The 17,893-nt window shown below is 44.0% G+C and overlaps 1 protein-coding gene across 1 annotated transcript; it reads left to right on the plus strand.

The window, feature by feature from the left end:
* The first annotated feature begins 226 nt into the window (after nucleotides 1-226).
* Nucleotides 227-2,935, plus strand: LOC133905512 (uncharacterized). The gene has a single exon (XM_062347323.1). The coding sequence runs from the start codon at nucleotides 532-534 to the stop codon at nucleotides 2,533-2,535; it is 2,004 nt and encodes a 667-aa protein (XP_062203307.1). The 5' UTR covers nucleotides 227-531; the 3' UTR covers nucleotides 2,536-2,935.
* The last annotated feature ends 14,958 nt before the right edge of the window (nucleotides 2,936-17,893 follow it).

Raw genomic sequence — 17,893 nt, forward strand, 5'->3', positions numbered from 1 at the left:
CGAAATTTCAACGAATTTGGTCCACTACGGCTGCAGCAACTGCCACCACTAGTCTACTTGGCACCGAAGTAGGAGCAGCAGAAGGATTAACACGTTACCGGTAATGTACTTGGCACCGAAGTTTCGGTACACAAAAGCGTGTGAATTAGTAGGAGTAGCAGAAGGATTAATTAGTTAGGGTGAGCTAGCGTCCACCGCATTAGTGCAGTGGCTCGCCTAATCATTCCCAATCGTACGCGCCTCGGCTTTCTTCCAACCAAATCATCATGTCATTTCGTGCAACATAATATGACCAAACAAATAAGAAAGCACCCATCACCCAAAGCAAACCTCACCTATATATTCATACATCTCTCCGAGCTCAGACGCTGAGAAGAAAACAAAGCAGAGCAGAGGCCAAGAAAGATCAACCAAAAAGCAGAGAGAGAGAGAGAGAGAGAGAGAGAGCGCGCTTTGCCCTTTTGGAATTCGCATCCGTCGGCGCGCCGCGCGGCCAAGCGACCAAGAAGCTGCAGAGGAGGAAGAGCTCCAATGGACGGCCAGGTTAGGAACACTTCTGCTGCTGCCGATGGCGCGGCGGCGGGGCCCAGTACGAGCGGCGCTACGGCCTCCGCCCCCTACACCAGCGGCCCCGACGCCGACGACAATGCCGGCGCCGGCGGGGCCAAGGTCTGGGTACTCGTGCTCCTCTTCGCGCTGCTCCTGCTGCTCTTCCTGCCCTCCGCGGTGCGGCGTGGCGGGGGGACATGGAGCGGAGGAGGTGGGTACCGCCGCGGCGGGATCAACTTCAAGAGCGGTTGGGACGTCGTCAACCTCTGCCTCGTGCTCTTCGCCATCCTCTGCGGGCTCCTTGGCCGCGGCGGGGGTGACGGCGACGGAGAATCTCCCAGCGCTGCGGCGGCCAAGAACGACAGGCAGGTGTCGCCGGCGCCAGCGCCGGCCGCGGAGGCCGTGACGGCAGCGACGACGGGGGTGGGGGAGTGGGACAGCTACGGCTTGTTCTCCAACTCAATCCACCGCAATAGCCACGCGCACACGACGGGGATCCGGCGGATGAAGAGCAGCAGCTCGTACCCGGAGCTGCGGCTCGGGAGCGACGGCGTCTGGGGCCTCGCGTCGCCGGAGGCGGCGTGGCGGTCCTATGACGACGCTGAGCTGTACCGGAGCCGGCGGCAGGAGCGGACTTGGGACGTGGACACGCAGGGCAGGACGCCGGAGGTGAAAACGATCCCCGTGGACACGTTCGTGGAGCGCCGGAGCTCGCCGCCTCAGGAGACACGGAGGCGGCGGAGGAGCGTCGAGAGGCTCCCCAAGATGGCCGAGGTAGAGGAGAGGCCGCAGCCGCGGGAGGCGGCGGTGACGCCAGCCAGGAGTAGGAGGTGGAGTGCGGAGGCGGTGGATGTCATACCTGAGCAGGAGGTGCCGATGGAGGTGGCTCCTGCGGCGGCACCACAACCTCCGCCACCGGCCCCTCCCCGGCGGCGCCGGCGCAGCGTGGAGAAGCTGCCGAGACCAGAGGAGCTGGAGCAAGAGATAGTGGTGGAAGAGGTCAGGAACCCGCTGCCGCCGCCATCGCGGGTAATGTTCCCGCCTGGAACGCCACCGCTGACACCTCCTCCTCCGCCTCCGCCTCCATCGACGGCGTCGCGCAGCGGCAAGAAGAAGCGAAGCGGCAGCGTGGGCGGCGCCAAGGACCTGGCCTCCGCCATTGCTCTGTTCTACCAGAAGAAGCGCAAGAGTATAACAATGAAGGCCAAGAGGAGGCCCCATCACCACCACCATTCCGACGACCACTACTCGCCGCCGTCGTCCGACGCGTCGGCGAGCCCCGACGCCACAGCGCGCACCACCAACCCTCCGCCTCCGCCTCCGCCCCCGCCCCCGCCCCCGCCCCCGCCCCCGCCGTCCTCCATCTTCTCGAACATCTTCAAGAAGGGCGGCAGCAAGAGCCGCCGCATCCACTCCGTCACGCCGCCGCACCCGCCACCCCCGCCTCCACCCACTCGCCGATCCAAGAAACCACCACCGCCTCCGTCGCGCCCCGCTCCTCCAGCACCACCGCCACCGCCACTTCCGGCCAGGACGCGCGCGCCACGCGCCCACGCGCACGCGCACACGCACACGCAGCAGCCGCCATTGTACCCCAGACGCGCCGTCTACTACACCTACTACCCGCACCCGCCGCCATCGCCGCCGCTGCCCCCGCCTCCTCCTCCACCGCCGCCTCTGGTGTCGGAGGGGGAGGAGGAGGCTCCCTCGGTGATGGCTTCTCCAGCGCCGGCATACTGCGCGAGCCCCGACGTGAACGCGAAGGCAGACAGGTTCATCGAGAGCTTCCGCGAGGGGCTGAAGCTGGAGAAGCTCAACTCGTACCGGGAGAAATGGCAGAGGCAGATCCAAGAGAACGCCGCCATCGAGGCTGAGGACGAGGAAGGGGAGTTCATGGTCATCGGGTCACTCTTCGGCGACGAGGACGACGACGACATCTCGTTGCCGGAGACGCCGGCGACCCCTGCTGTCGCCGTCGGCTTCTAACGACACTGACGTTGAAGAAAAAAAAATAAAAAAATGAAAAAATGACTCTCGAAAAATGAAAAAAAGGGACAAAACAAAGATTATTTTTTCTGGTTTATTTGCAGTACTATTTGTGAAGGATTTTTTCACTAATTTTTGTTGGTTAGGGGATTGACAATGAGATTTGTGTGAGAGAGGACGTCATTGAAGAGGGAGCTTTTTATGTGCTTATTTTAAAATGGCCAAAAGCTGTCTTGGGGTGTTGCATTAGGTGAGCTGATGTGAATTTCATGTGTCTGCACTGCGCTTTGGGATTCGTATTGTAATATATATCATGAGAAAGTAACAGAGCTTTACCCTTTTTTCTCGTTGTACTTTTTGTTCTTGTATTCCTGTACTTGTACTTGTACGTACGGTTTTGTGGGATAATGTGCTTTGCTTGCTACCTGCTCCTACGTTGTTGCGTTGCATGCGACCATTGATCAGTGGTAGCAAGCTGTCAAGCACGATGATTCAAGTGTCTGGTGCGGTCTTGGGATAATTTGCTTTAAATGTGGCCGGTTGCGAACAGCTTAATGGATTGTGCCTCGTATGGTTGGGCTCGCATCACCGATCAAGACAGAAATACTACTAGCACAATGTGCATCACCCACTTGACACAAAAACATCTGGTGCTTACTTTTTTTCAAGGAAACATCTACTAATAGTACTCTTTCCAATTAAAAATAAATATCATTTTAAATATCAATATAATCTCTAAAATACAATTTTAACTACTATTTTTTAATAATATATTGATAAAATATAGTATGATTATAGAAGTATTTTTCAAGATAAATCTATTCATGTCATTTTCAAGTATCCAAACTTAATGCATAAAAAATAATTTATAGCTAAAATTTAAAACAGTTGATTATATGTAACCTAAAATAATATTTATTTTGAATTAAAAGGAGTACTAATTATAACTTTTTTTAAAGAAAAGCAAAGAGTTCTTTCTTAATTAAGCATGAGCCATTGTCTGATCAAGATCGACCAGTTGGGCCAAACAAATATGCACTTGCCTTAATCAGACCGCACTATGAACCGTGAGCTAACTCATGTGCCAATATATCATACTCTGGTTCTTGCAATAAGCCCATCAACTCATTTGCCTCTTGGACGTAGAACCTAATCTCCGATTGATCCTCACCAAGTTTCTTGAGGGCGTGCTAAGGCTGGATATGCATCGATCGAGGTCGGACGGAGCGAGAACGCACATGACTCGAATCCTGATACCTTAAACCTGACCTGGCCCTAAAATAATTATCAGATGGAGAGAGAACGCACCCGACTCGAATCTTGATACCTTAAACCTAACCTGGCCCTAAAATAGTTACCGAGTCTAAAACAAGCCACTGCCCTAGACCCGGCGTGGACCTAACACCTATCGGGGATCCGAGACTCGCTTGCAAGTCCACGATGCGGGAGGGCACAAGCGAGGCAGCAGAGCACGGGAGTGGCAAAGGCCAGCGGAGCTGAAACAAGCGACAACGGAGCGCAAGAGAGGCGCTAGAGACAAAGTGCAGGAGAGCGATGGAGCCAAGGCGGTGATGATGACGGAGCACGAGAGCTAGGTGGGCGACGGAGCTGTGGCGGCGCGCGAAAAGGCGATGGGGTGGAATCAGGCTCGAGGCCCGTGGGCACCCGTGGATACCGAATCAGCCCCGACTCAAGACCTAGCTTAGGTCAGAGGCCCAATCTGAAGATTTCATGAGGCAATTTCAACACTCATCCCTGTCCCTATCAGGTTTAAAACCCGTGAGGCTCCGACCTAATCCGATTCGTTGTCAGTCTTATTAACCATCTGGCTATAATGTGATAAACTCAAGAGGGAGCGTCTTTCGATTGAGCAGACAAATATGGAGTAGCTATCGTGACATTCCCCCCCCCCCCACCCCCACCCCCCGGCTATCATGTGCATTACGTACTTACAATGTGCTAGTGGATGTGGTTTCATGGTGCATATAAATATATATTAGTCTAAAAAAAGTGATAAGTTGGTGCTAATGGTTCCTAGATGAACCCCTCATTGCACCCATCTCTCTCCACTTGAATCATATATTCGACATGCATGGGGCCTAGCTAGCTCCATAATTGAGACGCAAAGCCACTTTCACGTCCTAATCACGCAGTTGGGGCACAGCACTTCGACTATTCCTCTGCATTTGAACTCCTTGTTTGTTCGGCTATATGTTTCAAACATGATGAAGATAATTTAAACATTTATCGAACACAGGCAGATAGGCTAATTTGTTCTTGGTTCCGGGTTGAAAACGGCTTGCCCCGGCATTAGGCTCTGTTTGTTTTAGTTTCGGATTCTGGCTTTCAGCTTTTATAATCCGAAGCTGAAACAAACAGGCAGCTTTTGGTTATAGCTTTTTAAAATCTGCTGGTTGGATTGTGAGAATCTGAGAAGCTGGTTTTCCTCAGCTTTTGATAGATTGTGAAAATCCATTTTACTAAACTGTTCATTAATTTTTTTTAGAATCTACAGTCTAAAAGCTTTTCACAATCCAGTTTTTATAAACTGCTTTTCAGAATCTCTAGCTGAAACAAACAGACTCTTAATCTACGGGAAAAAGTTTCGATGATTGTTTATGGGAAGATATAGTGAGGTGTCAAGCTCACGGTTACAGTGTATGTGTTTTTTATATTTTTTCCCTGACAAGCTTTCGTGTCAAGCTTTTCTCCATTTCTACTTCGCAATCTTGTCTTGTTGGACCTTCTCTTTTCATTTTTGTGAAAATGCAGTATAAGGTTATAAACTAACTAGGTGTAGTACTTGCATACTTGTACTGTTTTTGTTTCATGCATTTGTTATTTTACGTCCGGAATTTCTTCCCAAAGAATTTATGGCCGGGATGTTATGTTGGTTTTGGTAGCTTAATCAGCAGGAGTGCATTTGACTCCAGCAGTAACAAGCTAGCTAATTGGACTGGTCAATGCTGAAAGCCACAACGGCTTGCAACTGAAGAAGCATGGCTCTAGATGGGTCTATGTTTCCTTATATCAGTTTTTAGATCAAATAACCAATATATATAGTATAATAATTATGACATCACAATCATAAATTATATATAAAAGCATTAATATTATAACTATACAAAAGATTCTAAACCATAAGGTACATTACAAACCTGACCAATAAACTAACAAAACACAGAGAAATAATAACCTAAAGGCACAAGCAGCTAGGGAGAGAGCAAGGGCGGAGAGAGCGCTGAGCTGGGCTAGCGTCCGTGTGTGCGAGGGTCGGGCCGAGCGAGCATAGCGGTGACCCAAGGTGCGCAGTGGAGAAAATGTCGGGTTGGCTGGCTGACTGGGCCACGCGGTTGGGCTGGACAGAGAGAAGAGAGAGAGAGGGGCGGCCCGAGAAAATAAAAGAGTTTGGATTTGATTTGGGTAAATTTAAATAGATTTATTTGTATTTGTATTTGAATTTTGGGTTTGGGTTTTGGCATTAATTCAAATAAGAGTATATGAATTAGGATTTGGATTTGAAACCTTGACTTTAAGAGATGGTTTGAATTCAAAATATTTGAATTAATTTGGATTTCAACTGAATTGAATCTAACTTTCAAATTCAAATCTTCACTCAAAGAACTATAAAAATAAATAAACCAAAATGCATATGATTCACCTTAATGCATGGATTAATTTAGAAATTATGTTGGTGCTTTTTGAAATACTTAACCAAAATAATATATTTTGATATATACATACATGTATATATATATTTAAATATATATTTTTCTTGATTTTATATTTTTTAAATAATTAGAATTTTTTTAAAAATAAGTGAATTTTGCTATAATCTAAATACTAAAAATCGGGATGTTACACCGGAGTCTGGAGTTATTAGGCACATGCGGTAACCACCAAAACTAGGAGAGAAAAAGCAATTGAAAATCATATATATATATATATATATATATATATTATATTATATTATTAGTGAAAGTGTCATATTGGAGATATGAACTTATACGTGGGATCCGAGCGAGTACAACTATAAGTGTATCATCTTGATAGATATCTCATCATTTCCAGTGGATAATTAAGCTGATCCATTGGCCACCGAACTGTAATTCCACGTAACCTAGTTCTTCAGTGACTAATAAGTACCTCTGGAGCTGTTTAATTTCTGGGTTCAAGTTGATTCACATGTTCATAATATCCCATCATGAGAATCCCTAGTTCGTTTCAGCTATACCAAGGAAACACGAGGAAATATAATTCAATTATGTGTCGATCAGAGGCAAATTGGATAGGCTAATTTGTTTGCGGTTCCAGATTGAAAATGGCTTGCCCCTGAATTTGGACAGTGCGCTATAGGGATACAAAATTTTCTTTATTCAGGTCATTGGATCAATGCAGAACTCACTGGGTTCAATTAAATATGCACCTCAGACTATCTGAGCAGAGAAAGTAAATGAACTAATAAGTAGTGAGTAGTGACGAACTACATATTGGGTACCTAGTCACATCCGGAGTGCGTCAATTTAAGTTTAACGTTTGGGCGATTATTGTTGGTTTAAGTTAATTGGGAAGCTATGGTGAGTTGTCAAGGTGAGGGTCATGAGCGGGTTTAAGATTATCTCTGATAATTATATTTCGGATAAATCTTTGTACCCACGTCTATACCTCGCAATCTTGACTCGCTGGATAGTAGGTCATATTGTGTAAATGCTATTTAGAAAATTCTAACAATTGTACTGTTCTGTCTCCTGCGCAAGGTTTACGTTACCGATCAGAGCTCGGTTACCGAGCTCCAGCGGTAACCGAAAAATCACAATTACCGTGTTAACCGCTCGAATTTTTTAAAAATTTTGGACAAAATTCATTTGAATAAATTTGAAATTTAGGGGAAAAATCGTGATTTTAGCCGCTCGGTTACCGGTCGAATTGGACCGGTTACCGAGCGGTTTTTGCGATTTATCGAGCTTTTTTCTTGAATTTTTCGCATTGTCGTTAACTACTCGGTTTTCTCGATTTATCGAGCGGTTTTCTCGATTTTCAGTGAAGTTAAAAAAAAACCCAAAAATTATCTCAATCTTGTAAAAGTAATAACTAATTAATTTGAGCTTCAAATCAAGTGAAACAAATTTTTTTTCTTGTAACATGATCTACATGATAAAAGTATTTATATTCATAAAAAAGTTCAAAATTTTCTGTGAGAAAATGTATTTGTTAAACAAGTTAAATGCATAGTTTACTCTTTGCTAATCCAAAAATCATGAAACTATATTTTTTACATGAACTCATGAATTAGTTATTATAACATGCAGGATTATGTAAATGTGTTGCAACTAGATTAATTCATAACTGACCCATCACACCTCAGAAATTAGTGAAACCACTTTTATTAGTTTATTTATGTAGGAAAAATAATAGTAGACATGAAAAAGTCAATTACAATGTTGTTTCTTAATATATTCACTTTATGCTTGTGAACTTTGTAAAAATCATAGAGAAATTAATAAAACTCTAAATAAAGTGAAATCAATTTTAAAGATCCTCTTAAGATACATTCTACACAAGAAAAATATGTGTTTGCATGTTAAACTTTTTCTTAACATGAGTTAATAACTGAGCCGCACGTTTCAACTTTTTTCATTTTTTTCAAACTTCCTCCCTATAGAATATGATGCAAACGATATTATTTTTGAAATTTGTTTTCACAGAAGGTCTTAGAATTGTGTCTAATTTTTTTAATATTTTGTTTTGATTTTTTTTGATTTTTTTATTTTTTCAAATTTTTTGAATTCAAATTCGATTACCGTTTGATCTTTGAAACCGAGCTGGACCGAGATGACCGGTTATCATGATTTTTGCTCGGTTACCGTCGAATATTCGAACCCTGCTCATGCGTTCCTTTGTTATCTGTGGCCGGAATGTTGTGTCATATACAATATGAGCTTAGGCGATTCAAAGGTGAAGACTTGAAGCCACAAACAAAAGCGGCTTTTGTAGTGCGGGTATTTGTCCCATTGCCCATACTTCTTTTTTATTTGATGTCACACCACTAAATTATGCATATTCATATTTATATGTATTCCATAAGAGTTTGGATGGATCTGTGGACATTTGAATTCAAATTGAATTAAAAAGAGAATATCATATGAAATGATAAAAATACATATAAATAGAGTATTGCAAAGAAATAACTTTTTCACCAAGTAATCTAGGGTTGGAAATAATTTTATAAATTATTAATCCATATTAGAAGAATATTAGTGAATTTTTCCAAATTTTTAGAAATTTTTTTGAGGCCTTAAAAATTGCTAGAAGTTCTAAAAGTAGGCCTATATAGAGTTATTATTATTATTTTGAAACCTACACGGGTATTGAGGTAAATATTTTTAAAATAGATTCATCATGAATTATAGGACATACAGAAAAGTTTCATAAATTTTGGAGCAAGGTAACCTCATTGTCCAAATAGAAAAAGAGGAAGGAGGAAAATTGGAATATGATGATTATTGTTTATCCGACAAACTCCAGTTTCCTCACAACTGCACCGCAAAAAAATTGAAGTTTCTCTCTTTCAGTCTTATAAAACATTTTCACTATTTCAATTAGCAAAAATTCAATTTTTCACTATTGAAATAGCGAAGATATAATTTTCGCTTTTTCATTCTATAAAAATTAGATTTTTCTCAACCATTGGGTGAAAGTAGTTTATTTTTTTAAGTTTTTGAAGTTATGCAATATTTGTGAAATTTCCATGCACAAAATGTAGGACCGAGATTGTGACAAGAGAGAGGGGTGAATAGACACCTTACAATTTCTTTCAAAATAGATGGTATACTCTTTCATCACCCAGCGCTTCTTCAAACACACAAGCGGAAGCAAACAGAGACAAACAAAGAGAAGACCCGAAAACCTGTGGTTACATGGATGAGATATGAACATGATGTTCTATTTAGTGCTATTTTATGACCATAGCCACAAAATCTTACAACTTAGAGAGAAACTCAAGAAGATGGTCACCGGATGAAGAAACTCTCCAAGCTGATGACTTAGACACATAGGAGTGCAAAAACCAAACTTGTACTATTGTATGCATATTTTATGTCCCTAACAATAAGAAAAACAACTTCACAAGTGTGAGGAATCATCCAAATAGTATTCTAATTAATCACTAAGTCGATCACTGACACGATCATGACTTTAGCGATTAAACAGAATACCGCTTTGGTAGTCCGGCACGTGTTTTGTGCCCAAGGATCGGAACACATGCCTTTCAATATATACATCACAACATAGCTTAATAAAGAGCAAGTAATAAACATTTATATTAGAAGTATTAAGCATGTAACTGATTTCAACAATTAACAATAAAAACAAGTTAGGAGGAGACAAAACCCCTCAACTCCGAACCATAAAAGAACTACGTAATGGAAAGTTAAACTTATAAACAACAAAAGAGAACGGCACCGTATGCCCTTAGGCACAGTCTCAAAAACACCACTTTCAGAGTAGGATGTACTACTCTGGCCCGTCACCAAGATCGGCAGGCACAAAATAGGCAAAAATAATCTCTTCCTCAGCAGCAGGAGTACCTGAAAGCGCAGGCATGAGTACGAAGGTACTCGCAAGACATAAACCATATAGAGCACATATACATAGCTCGACTCCAAGGATTATGCATTGATCATTAGCAAGAATGAGCCATAGGTTAGGTAAAACATATGAATTAAGCATCCTAGACATATGTGTGAGCGACTGAAACTTAACCAAAACATATGAAAACTATCCTGCAACTAACAACTGAATAAGTGTAACTGTAACCAGCATGTGTATCAATAAATAACAAGATCCAACATCACCATCTCCCACATACCGAACCACAAACCATACTCAAAACTCTACGACAAATGCAGATGGATAGAAGTATGCTCATGATCGAGAGTGCAGCAGTTCAAATTATTTATACACCCTACAGGGGATACTCCTGTACCCACACGACACAAGGACCATTCGGCTTGTGCCACCGGCCAAAGTGCACACAAGGGGGTACTCGTGACAACCTTTCCCAACTAGCCCCAACCATTTGGATCATGCATCGCTCGACGCGGCAGTATTAGAACTACTCCCAGAGCAAACTAGTACCGCTACAAGCCTGCCCGCTCACACCGTCGATGTCCACACCCAAAAAGCCACAGCTGCGAAGGTATTCGGCTCACCTTACCATTAGATCGGCATGTGGTGAGTAAGGTAAGTGTTAAAGCCAACAACACTGACAATCGGTGCTTAACCGGCGCAAAACGGTCTACAGTGTCCGATTTCCTCTACCGACCTACCTAGGGGAACTCCACATCCGGGCAGGACAAAACACCTCCTAGCACCACCCACACCTCGTCTCATACTCACCACTCATACAACTATCTCAACCTCAACAAGTGTATGTAATCATAAGAAGATCCTATGCTCGCGAACAACGGGATGCGTCGTCGTTTGACTTCTACCGAATGACCTAAGCATGGCTAAGCATATAAGTAAACTCATACCTAGACATTGACAACATCTCAAGGCTACAAGAAATGTAAAATACACAAGTATTCAAAGTAGATGAATGCAATCGGCATAGGTTCTACCCATTGGTGCCCGACACTGACTCACTAAACATGCATGCATACATAAGCATATTTCATTAATTTTAGATTTATCCAATTACACAAAATGGATTAATATGCTTAGTTGTTTGCCTTGATGCACTGGCTCAAATAGGTGGGGCACGTCAGGATCGTCCTGGGCCTCCGGGATCGATGGATCGGTGTGCTCTATGAAACATAACGCGTGCAATGATAAGCGTGAATGAAATGCAACAATGTGTGCCACGACGCGCATATGAAAAAATGCCAAAAAAATGGCACATAATGCAGGGAAACAATTTTCCTAGATAGAACAAGTCATAAGAAGACTAGTAAAATTAGTTTCATAATTTTTGGAGCTACGGAAAATTTATTATGAATTTTATAACTTTCGGACCACATGATGAATAGTAATTACAGAAGTTCCGCAGATTATTGTGGAAGTTCCGGACTTTTGCGGAAGATCCACGAATTTCTGCGGAAGTTCAGGACTGCCTAGAAAAGCTCTATTTTGGGGGAAAACTTTACCAAATTGATTTGCAATTCTCTCCGTTCCAAAGGGGAACATGTTTGAGATGGTTTATAGAGTCTAGAATTCACTCATCAACCTAGCAACTCGATTCCTAACTCAAATCTCATCTAAATCCTCATTTTGGTCCAAAACTTCAAAACTCATGAACTTTGCTCCAATTCAAAATCAACCACCCAAATCATGAATTCATGCTATGGAAATCCTAAGGGACTTACCCAAGATGCTTGTAGAGTTGGGTGACCACCGGGGAATGGAGGAAACGCTCGGGAGACAAAGAATTCCGGTGTTCTTCATATTTCAACCCTAATCACCAAAAATCATCAAAATCGGCTCAAATCCTTCGGGAAAACGAAAATGAATTGGATGGATGAGTAGCTTATGAGCTTGTGATCGCGTAGGTACCACAGACTCACCTCGAATCCTTCTCTTGAGGTCGGATTTTGAGAGAGAAGGAGAGAGTGAGCTTGAGGGAGAGGGAGGGGAGCTGCTGCTGCTCCTGCAGCTCGGGTGGGGTGGGGAGTGAGAGGAGGAGAGAGAGAGGGCAGGTGGGGTGCTGCCCACTTGAGAGAGTGAGTGGGTGAGATGTGGGGCCCACGTGTTAGAGAAAGGAGTCCGTTTTGACTGCGAATTTAACTCTTTTCTCTCCCGAATTTCCTTCTCTCATCCAATTGACTTTTAACGAAGTGCATTAGCGTTCTGAATTACCATTACGTAAAAATTAAATATAATACTTAAGAAGCATGATTATGCTTAATTGTGTGATTAAGAATTTGGGGCGTGACAACAAGGGTGAAAAATCACAGCTCAAAGGCAAAAATAAAAATCAACAAGAAAATAGAAAAACTTGTACGGAAGACAACATAACCAAAAGCAAGAGATGAACACGAGCGAAAAAAATAATCTTTATTAAGCACTTATGTCGGCCCTATTTTCGGCAGATTATGTAAACAAATTCTCTCATAAAAGCTACCTGTTACAAAGGCTAAGCTTATCACTAGGCTCTCAAATGACTGGCTCAAAGTTCTCCCATAGCTCTACCCCTATATTTATAGCTTTTGGGAGCTTCCTTGGTCCTTAAGTTTTCTTGTTCCCAAAATGCCCTTTACCGGTAGTGCACTCCTACATATCATCAGAACATTTTAGTCCATATTTCGTTCCTTCCATCGAACGGTCACGACTTCTTCACGACTTAGCCTTGTCTCAATGAAAGCTTCACGATGATGCCACGTGACCGGTCCTCCAGTCCTCCCACGGTTTTGTGGCCAAACTGCAAAACCCTATCACGTTTCTCAAAGCGTGACTACTGGCCACTTGCTTTGCCTCAAGCAAGCGCTCCGATATCGACGCATGTCATCTGTCTTACGATCTTGACTGCTGGCAAGTCTCTCCCGCTCCCGATCCATCGAATCACCTTGTCACTTGCACTGGCATCTCCTTCACTTGACTTTGTCACACGCCGTCTTTATCCTCCATCCTCTTCAAGCTTTGCTTGAACTCCACATGTACCGCTAGGATCACCCTTGACTCCGCTTGGTCTCCTTGATCATCTGGCACCAAGCGCCCGCTTGGCTCCGATCATCCCGCCGTCGACCGTCAAGTTGCATCCATCATCTACACACCATGAAACAAGCAAACACATATCTCCAAATTCCAAGAATATCTCTAGTATGCCGATAACACAAATCCTTAGTTCAAAACTCATTCTGCAGAAAACGTGAGCATCGGATGTTCCGACGTGTTCACTCACTGAGTACCAGAACATCCAGTGAGTGTCTTTCCATTCAGCGCAATGAAAAATGTTGTATGCAAGAATTGGTCCGGTGTGAAGCTTCGATGCTCACTTTCCTGTCACCGAACCATCTGGCACCTTTATCTCTTCAAGACTCTCCTTCTGCAACCTCTCTACAAAAATTAGTCTGGTATATTATTTGGTGTTCACAAATTCCCACATCGGACTATCCGATGGCTTATTTAGATTTGGCACCAAACTTCGAATTTCAAATTTTACTACGCACTAGAAAATACTCCAGTGCTATCAGCATTGCATCACCATATCATCTGGTGAGATCTTCTACTTTTCAATGAAAATTTCTTCTCTGCAGGAAATGGTTTGATGCTCTTTAAGCCCATCGTCGGATAATCTGGTGTTGTGATCTTCATTTTTGCTTGAGCACAGAATTGCTCTGGCGTCAACTTCAGCACAACATTGAATCACCCGGTGAAGCCAACTTCCCAGACACCGAATATTCCGGTGAGTTTATCTTTCCTGGACCATAGATAGAAACTCCAACTCCAACTTGGGTTAGCCATAAACAAAATCAAGCACAAACAAGTTCATGCCAACCAAATTTAACTTAAATTCAACATTGTCGGTGACTCATCACAATCAAATCAAGACACATCTCAACTTGGTTTCTCAATCTCCCCCGTGATGAGTTCATTGACAACACACATGAAGATCAAAGAAAGAGTGGAAGCATGAGAACCAATAAGCATATCTAAGTGATCCAAAAACTAAAGAGAAGCAAGAACATGATTACTTAAGATAAAAAGGAATTGGAAAAAGCCCAAAGCCAAAAAGAAACTCCCCTTGACAAAAAGGCTTGAATTGTCTCCCCCAAGCCATCATGCTATCATCTATTTCTCCCCCTTATTGGCAATGGATTCATCATGAATGCAAAAAGGGTACACATGAATACAAAAGCTCCCCCTTTCTTATGCAATTTCGCCCATTTTACTCGCTCTTTAGTAATGCAAAAGATACGCAAATGCACAAGCTTTTTACAGAACTAGCTCTAATATAAGCACTAATCAAACTAAAGCAAATACTCAAGGGTGACAAAACAATTACGTTCATATTTCAAGTTAATTCTTAGAAAGTACAAGCTAGCTCAACAGATTTAATGTCATGTCTCAAAAAGAGTCTAAGCTTGCACAATTTGTCATATATTCACTACACATAGCACAAATTCACAACTAGTACAAGAAAGTGTAATAAACATATAAGTGAAGCTTAACTACTATGAATATGTTACAAAATATGATGTAAATGCAAATGCAACGAGAGTGAGATAGAGTATGTACAAAAATAACTCCCCCTCACACAATGCCATAGAGATGACACACACCAAGCTCTCATATTAAATAGATAAATCAAGTAGCATCTAGAGGCTTGGTGAAGATGTCGGCTAGTTAGTGTTGGGTATCAATGTATTTCAAGTCTATGTCCCCTTTCTTATTGTGATCTCTTAAGAAGTGGAATCTCACATGTATGTAGTTGGTTTTGGAATACTGGACTGGTTTATTGGCTATGCTTATGACATTGGTGTTGTCACACAAAAGTGGCATACTCTTGAAATTTAACACAAAGTCCCTCAAGGTAGCAACCATCCACAAAATCTATGAGTAATAGCTAGAGACATCTATATATTCAGCTTCAGCAGTAGATTGCGCAACACTAGACTGCTTACAAGAAGGCCAACACACAAAATAAGTACTCAAGAAATCACAGGTACTAGAGGTACTCTTCCTATTAATTCTACAACTAGCAAAATCCACATCCGAAAAACCTCAAAGAGAAAGCAAAGAGGAAGCAGAAAACCAAAGTCTATACTTTAGAGTGGGCTTGAGATACCTCAGAATGCATTTTGCCGCTTAGCGGTGAGACATCCGTGGTGAAGCCTGGAAGCGAGCACACAAGTAGATGATGAAATGGATGTCCAGTCTTATAGCCATTAGGTACAGGAGGGAGTCAATCATACTCATGAACTCCCGTTGGTCCGCTGCCTCGCCATCTTCATCCAGATCAAGCACGATCAAGGTACCCATCGGTGTAACCAAGGGCTTCACGTCACTCATGTCAAACTTCTCCAGCAGCTCCTTGGTGTACTCTGTCTAGTGGACGAATGTACCTTGCTTGGATTTGTTAGTTTGAAGTCCAAGGAAGAAGTTGAGCTCGCCCATTATCGACATCTCGAAATCCCTACTCATAGTTTCTACAAACTTGGCCACAAGTACATGAGAATAGCCAAAAAAATGATATCATCCACATAAATCTGAACAAGTAAGAAATCTTTACCATGCCTGAAAGTGAACAAAGTTTTATCGACCGACCCCATCACATACCCAAGCTCTAGCAAGAAGGACCTAAGCCTATCATACCAAACCCTAGATGCCTGTATGAGCCCATACAAAAGTTTTCTGAAGCTTGTATACTCTGTGTTACAAGAATGTTGCTGGTTACAAGAATGTTGCTGTATGTCCCTCAAGGATGTTGCTGGTTACAAGAATGTTTGTCTATCTTAGAGCCTGAGGCTCCTTGTTCTTCGGTCTGCGTGTGTCTGCTGGCTCTGGGTACTCTCGATCTTCTCTTTCTTCGCTGCTAGCTCGCTCAGAGATTTCAAAGCCTCAAGAACTTCTTTTGCTTGTGGGTGATTGGTTCACTTCAGAGCCTCTCAAAAAACTCTCCCTTTGTTCGTGCTGCCGGCGGCTTTAAATACCCGTCGGCAGTAGCGTGCCCCGAACGGGAGGGGGGACACGAGTTCCAAGATACCATAAATGGAAAGAGCGTCATCATAGCCTCTGTGCGAAGTGACCGGGGGTGGAAAATGCGCCCCACGCCCGGTCATCTGTCACCATAAATGCACTGGCAACGGGCGCCGTGGAGAGGGCCCACCAGGTAGCCGCAGAGCGGCCCGGCGTGCCCGCCCTGTCTTGTTCTCCTGCCACAGCAGCGCGGCAGACGGAACGCCTCGGCCCTTACGACGTTACCCCGAGATGGTCCGGATGGCACGGGATGGGACCCGTGCATTCAATGACCCCACGCCCTTCTGCCAGAATGTGGCAGGAACTGACACCGAGCGTGGCGGGAGCAGTTGGGGGTGACAGGCCACGCGCGCTCTTTAAATTTGGCCTTGGGCCTTTGACTGGCTAACACCTCATCAGCGGGCCCCTCGGGGGCCACTGTTAGGGGGCTCTCTGAGTCGTCGGGGAATCGAGTGCTCGGGGGTCACTGTTCACCTCCCCGAGCACTCTCTCCCGAGAATGCCCTTTCTTGATCCTCGGGGAATCGAGTGCTCGGGGGTACTGTTCACCTCCCCGAGCACTCTCTCCCGGGCATAGTTGTACGGATCCTCGGGGGACCGTGTGCTCGGGGGCTACTGCACGCAGCCCCGAGCACTCTCTCCCGGAACTTCCTTCAGTGGGTCCTCGGGATACTTGGGTGTCCAGGGGGCCACCGCTCGCGGCCCCGGGCACATTTCTCCCGGTACTTAGCTTTCCTGATCGTCGGAGGACTCGGGTGCTCGGGGGCCACCGTATACCTCCCCGAGCAGTTTCTTCTCGGCACTTAGACTTCGCAGATCATCGGGGAACTTGGGTACTTGGGGACCACTGACTGTGGCCCCGAGCGCCCTCTCCCGGGACTTAATATTTTTTACCTCGCGGAGGAGACTCCGCGGGATGGCGCCACGTGGCGGATTGCTGGCCTGGCCTCGGGATTCGGGGACCCCCGGTTCCTGATTCACCGACAACCAAAAACTCTCAAATGTGAAATCTTTAGCTTCTTCCCAAAGCGTAACTCATAAGAAGTCAAATTCAATATCGAGCATAAGAAAATTTGATTAGAGATGTAGCATGATGTGCTTATAGCCTTAGCCAAAAATTTCCTAGGAGTCCTATGCTCATCGAGCATCGTACTAGTCATTTCCATCAAAGTCTTATTTTTTCTCTCAACCATGTCATTCTGTTGAGTAACGTGTGGGGTAGAAAATTGATACTCAATGCCATGTTTAAGATAGAAAGCATAAAAAAGATAGTTTTTGAACTCGATGCCATTATCACTGTGAATTGCTTTCAATGCACCAGGGAGTTCCTTGAAAAATCTTAAATCTAAGCTCTGAAAGTGTAAGAAAACTTCATCCTTACTCACAAGAAAGAAAACCCAAGAGTAGCGAGAGTAATCGTCAACAATGACAAATACATACAACTTCCTACCTGCCGAACGAACCCAGAAAGGATAAACAATGTCCATATAGCGAGGTTGTCCAGGTCATTCGGTCATCACCAGATTGACTAGTGGGTGAGGAGCGGCAACCATGTTGCCATACCGATAAGGAGCACAAATAAGGTTCTTCTCAAATTTGAGTTTGGACAATTCTCAGATCAAGCCTAGGGCACTCAAACGAGTAAGGAAATTAAGCTTATGTGC

The sequence above is a fragment of the Phragmites australis genome, chromosome 2 (genome assembly GCF_958298935.1).
Source record: "Phragmites australis chromosome 2, lpPhrAust1.1, whole genome shotgun sequence".
NCBI lineage: Eukaryota > Viridiplantae > Streptophyta > Magnoliopsida > Poales > Poaceae > Phragmites > Phragmites australis.

Coding starts and splice junctions, on each gene's coding strand:
- LOC133905512 (XM_062347323.1), top strand. CDS start 532: ATGGACGGCCAGGTTAGGAACACTTCTGCTGCTGCCGATGGCGCGGCG.